This window comes from Teleopsis dalmanni, unplaced genomic scaffold (genome assembly GCF_002237135.1).
Source record: "Teleopsis dalmanni isolate 2A unplaced genomic scaffold, ASM223713v2 unscaffolded_contig_0770, whole genome shotgun sequence".
In the NCBI taxonomy this organism is placed as follows: Eukaryota; Metazoa; Arthropoda; class Insecta; order Diptera; family Diopsidae; genus Teleopsis; species Teleopsis dalmanni.
Window position 1 is genome coordinate 6,728 of NW_024032152.1, and position 5,002 is coordinate 11,729.

The window sequence follows — 5,002 nt, forward strand, 5'->3', positions numbered from 1 at the left end:
TTTTGAATGAATGAGACGCGACAGCATCAACGGAAAGATACACCTATGACGACAAGTTAAGGAAGATGTGAAAACAGATGAATACAACTAGCATTGGTTCAAGAAATGACAAGATGCCACATTTGAAATGTGAGATGAGAGAGAAAGAGTGGTTTATAATATTTTTTTTTGTGTGCCTGTGTTTTTCTTTGATTTTTTTGTTTTAACTGCGCGGTTGACCTCTTAATCCGGTGGGTTAAGAGTGCAACATCAGTCTTGCCTGTTCGATGTTAGTAACGAGTAGGTATTGCGGCGTAGTATATTGTTATTTTTATTTCTTCTAATAGCTTTAGAGGTTCCTTCAGGTAGAATTCATTTAAAGTGAAGTTTTGTCCTCTTTGCAGTTAGAGTTAGTTTGTGTAATTCTGTTTTATATTGTTTCAATGAGGTTCCTTCACACAGAACCGCGGGTGTGTGAAGTTGACTGCTCATTGTAAGCTGAGTAATTGTAAGTACAGGGAGTAGTTTGTTTAATTTTTTTTTTTTTGAATCCAGGTTTATAAGCTTGCAACAAGTAAAACTGTAAGTGTGGAAAAATCACAGGTTAGACATTTACTCGCTGGGTTCAAGGTTCCTTTACACAGCACCAGTGCGGAATAAAGTTGTCCTTGATCCAGGTTTTTTTATTGTTTTGTGAATTTAGATGGTAGTTTGATCTGTATTATAAACCTTCGTCTTTATCATATCTCTTACTGAAAAAAAAAAAAAATACCTGTCTTAGGTGAAATGGTGTGGTCGCAACACTGAAACACCCCCCGGAGCTTTAATTAATATCGAATTTCGAATTCAGTCAAATTAATATATTCAAATAATTTGACTTATATAATAATTACTCAGTGTAAATAAGTAATTTAGGAATATTTCACTAACTAACATTCAAGACAGTTTAAATGAGTTTGTAATACTGCGAGATAGTATACACTTGCCATGGAAATAGAACTTGAAAATATAGCTCAACCGAATAGAGCTGGACGAGCTCAACAGGTGGGTATGGAGCAACTAAAACAAATGGTGTATATGATGATGAAACGAAACGAGGATTGGGCAAAAGAGATGACTGAAATGCGCAAGGAAATAGTTGCATTGCGCAGAGCTAGGGGTGAAACAGTAGCACCGCCAGAAGAAGTAAAGTTACCAAAGTGGAGTATACCAGAAATGTTTTCAATGACAGCGCACAGGCAAGATTTACAGGTAGAAGAGCAGGTGGATCGTGTTAGATCAGACAAACCAGATGATCTTGGTTGTGACGTGGAAACGTTAGATCAACATGAGGAGTCCTCGAATTTTACACCCTTGATAGGTGATTGTCTGTGTACACGTGATGAGAAACTTAAAGATTTACGTAGTGTAAATTTTGAAGAAACGCCCAGAGATGTTTTAACGCAAGATGTAAATATGAGGCGAGTGGATGTAATTCAAGCATTAACCAATAGAAATATTAACCACTCGGATGTACAAGGCAGCGTACATACTATAGAAGTAAATCTGAATAGTTCAATGTTAGCTACTGGTGCACATAACTCTTCAGATAGGGCTGTTTGTCGTTTACCGACCCGTGATCCAGTCTGCTTAGGCGAAAATAGATATCAAAAGGTAGTAATGGAAAAGTGTTGGTCAGATGACGAAGTTATAGTATCAGGTTCTGAAGTCTCCCGTTTAGCACTTGGGTGTGCTAATGAAGATGACATAAAGTTTCCGGACTGTGGTCCTATTTTTGATACAATTAATCCAATATTTGTGAAGGATTGTCATACAGAGAAAAGATTATGGTCATTGTGTTCCAATAACGAATTTAAGGAAATAGCTGCGTTATCGCTAAATGATTATATGCACATGTTTAATGTTGAAACTTTCAAACAAAAATTTTCTCGTAAGCTGACAGACTGTCAGTATAACGTTATCTTAATTTATTATTTTTATAAACTATGTGTAGTTGCTTATCGATCGTTTATAATGTTATCAGATGCAAGAACCTTGCAGAATATTAGAAAACTGACATCTCGCGATATGGGTGGTGATACACGTGATACCAGTCCTGAAGGCAATTTGATTACTATATGCACAGGATTAGGCATATTGTTATATAGCGAAGGAGTTGTTTATGCTGAATATGAAATAGATGTGTTTCAACAAGTTAAATATCAGAAAGTCACACACTGCTATGATAACATTAGAATAAGTATATTTACTGCTGGTGGGCCGTTACTTGTTTTACTAGTAGAACTGATGGTTGGTAACAGCAATTGTAAAGCGTCCTTGTAAGGGATAATTAATCAAATGAATTATTTTATTTCGCATTAATTTTCATGCGATTACAAAGAAAAAAAAAATAATAGATTTTATATTTAAATATTAATTTTTTTTAAACTGATAAGAGTAGGAAAGGTACATTGATTACATTTGTATTTAAAAAGACTTCTTGTCACTTTTCTAATTCACAATGATTTTTCAATGATATTGACACTGGGCGGAAGCAAAGGTAAACTATGTTTTTAGAACTAAGGTCAAGACACCAGGAGGAGAAAAGAAATATATATTAGAAAAATATTAAGTGTATTAGAGAAAATAGTCCAGATAGATAAGGTATTTAGTAGCTCAGTCGGTAGAGCATGAGACTCTAACATAGGGCGTGGATCGAAGCCACACATTGGGCACAGAAATATAAGTAATTCCAACTAAGAAAAAAAAAAAAAAAAGAGAGAGCCTACATGTAAATTCTTACGAGTGTGTTCCATGTTGCAGGCAACATCGACACTATCGATCCTGTTATGTAGGCCTGTGAGGGAATAGAATATTTAATCCAATAAGAATGAAGTAAATGTTACAGACATTACCTCGAACTTCCCGCGATGTCCATAAAAAAATCAGCCAATGTCTCTGCCTGTGGTGTTGTTTTTTTTTTTTGGTTAGTTGGCCGAGCAAGTCACCATTCGACCTCGCACCTGTTCATCTCATAATGTTTTTGTTTTTTAAACATTTTTTCTTTTTTTTATATATAAATATTGCACTGATATCACTTATTTTTTTTCTTTACAATTTATTCATGTGCATTGCTCGCACAGACAAAATAATATATAAAAATCGTGTAAAAGCTTTTGTTTCGTTTTGTTTTGATCGATATAATTGAGGCGAATTAGGTCGAAAGCTCCAGTAAAGTTTGACTTAGATATAAAAGATGGTATTGCCAAGTACAAATAATACACTGATACACTTAAGACAAATTTTAACTTTATTGGAAGGAAAAAATAAAGTAAGCTTTCTTAGAGGTCATCACCCTCCAACAATTAAATAAACACAAAACAAAACCAGCAAAGCCAACTAGGAGAGTGGTGAAAACTTTTCAAGGGCAGTCTACAGTAACCAAAGAGTTAACAGGATCACTAACGTGGCAGGAGGATTGAGCAGTTAGACAAATTGACTATAAAAGAGCCAGCGGAGGCTTGATTCGGTCTCTTGTATTTTGGTGTTTTCTGAGAACGGCAAGTGGAACATATCAGTTCACGTTCGTTATTAAAAGTCGACAAAAGAAAATTTTTTTTTAAATTTAATTTATGAAAAGTGAACAAAGTTTCCAAATTAATTAAAAATTGTTTTTAAACTTGAATAAAGTGAATAAAAAATCCAAAAATTAATTAAAAATTTTTTTTATTAAATGTTGATTAAATTGAACAAAGATTCAAAGTTAATGATAAATTTTATTCAACGTTGATAAAATTGAATAAAAATGCAAAATTGATTATAATTTGTATTAAATTTTAAAAAAAGTGCATAAAAACGCAAAATTTTAACAAGAATTTGTTTTGTTATTAAATTTTATAAAAAGTGCATAAAAACGCAAAATTTTAACAAGAATTTGTTTTATTATTAAATTTTATTAAAAGCACATAAAAACGCAGAATTTTTAACAAGAATTTGTTTTTATTATTAAATTTTATTAAAAGTGCACCAATTCATTAAAAATCTTAGTATAAGGTATAAAAAGTGAACTGAATTCGGAAATAGCTAAATATTTAACAAAAATTGTTTAAATTTAATGAAAGTTACTAAAGTTCAAGAATAGATAAATTTTTAACAAAAAAAAAATTATGTAAAATTAATAAAAGTATGAATTGAAAGATGGAAAAGAAGTCTTTTTTTAAGAAGAAGAAGGAAAAAGTGCTATAACTGATCATAAGAATTTGAATAAAAATCATCGCACTCAATATCTAACAGACGTAAAAGGAAACAACAGGAACTGAAGGACAGTAACGGCAACTGGATCCACCGTTAGGATACAACGGTGGCCAGGTATTCCAGCTATTAAGGATACAATTTGAATAAAAGAAAAGAATAAAAAAAAAAAAAAAAACTTTAAAGCTTTAACTGCATAATTTCATTTATGTTTTTATTAAATTTATTATTTAGTTATTATTAATCTTATATTAAATTAGAAAAAAAGAATAAAAAAGATATATATTTTATTTGGTTGTTTTATCATTTACAAGAAGAAAACTGTTTTGAATGACTTGATAACTATAATTTTTTTTTGTTTTTGGATCAATCTGTAATATCAAAGAGAAAAATATCAACATATCAGAAAAGAAAAAAAAAAATCAATTACAACCACTGATGTCTAAATATTTATTTCTTTGTTTAGTTGTTTGGGATTTTTGAATTTATAGCTAGGTCACAGCGGTGGCTGGAGTGACGTCATTTCTGCGGCTGCAAGGTAAGCTATGAGAACAAATAGCAAACGTAAAAGAGATAACTAATTTACTCAGTTAAAAACTGAGTGTTTTATAATTGAATATTTTTTTCTTTTGGTTTCATGTTTATTATCAGTACTACAATTTTCTTTTTCTATTTTCTATTCTTTTGTTGGTGTTTTGGTTAGGGAAGTTTTTTTTTGTATATACACCAATTGTCACCATAATAAGTATAACAAAGAAAAAAAAATAGTTGTTGAGAAAGGAATGAATAAAAA

General features: G+C 31.3%; 1 protein-coding gene across 1 annotated transcript; it reads left to right on the forward strand.

Moving 5' to 3' along the window:
• Positions 1 to 966: 966 nt before the first annotated feature.
• On the forward strand, positions 967 to 2,322 carry LOC119663687 (DDB1- and CUL4-associated factor 12-like). Its single transcript, XM_038073295.1, has one exon. It carries the CDS (start codon positions 967 to 969, stop codon positions 2,299 to 2,301), a length of 1,335 nt encoding a protein of 444 aa, XP_037929223.1. The 3' UTR covers positions 2,302 to 2,322.
• Positions 2,323 to 5,002: the final 2,680 nt, after the last annotated feature.

Bases quoted from the DNA above. Each gene is read 5' to 3' on its own strand.
- LOC119663687 (XM_038073295.1), top strand. From the start codon at position 967: ATGGAAATAGAACTTGAAAATATAGCTCAACCGAATAGAGCTGGACGA.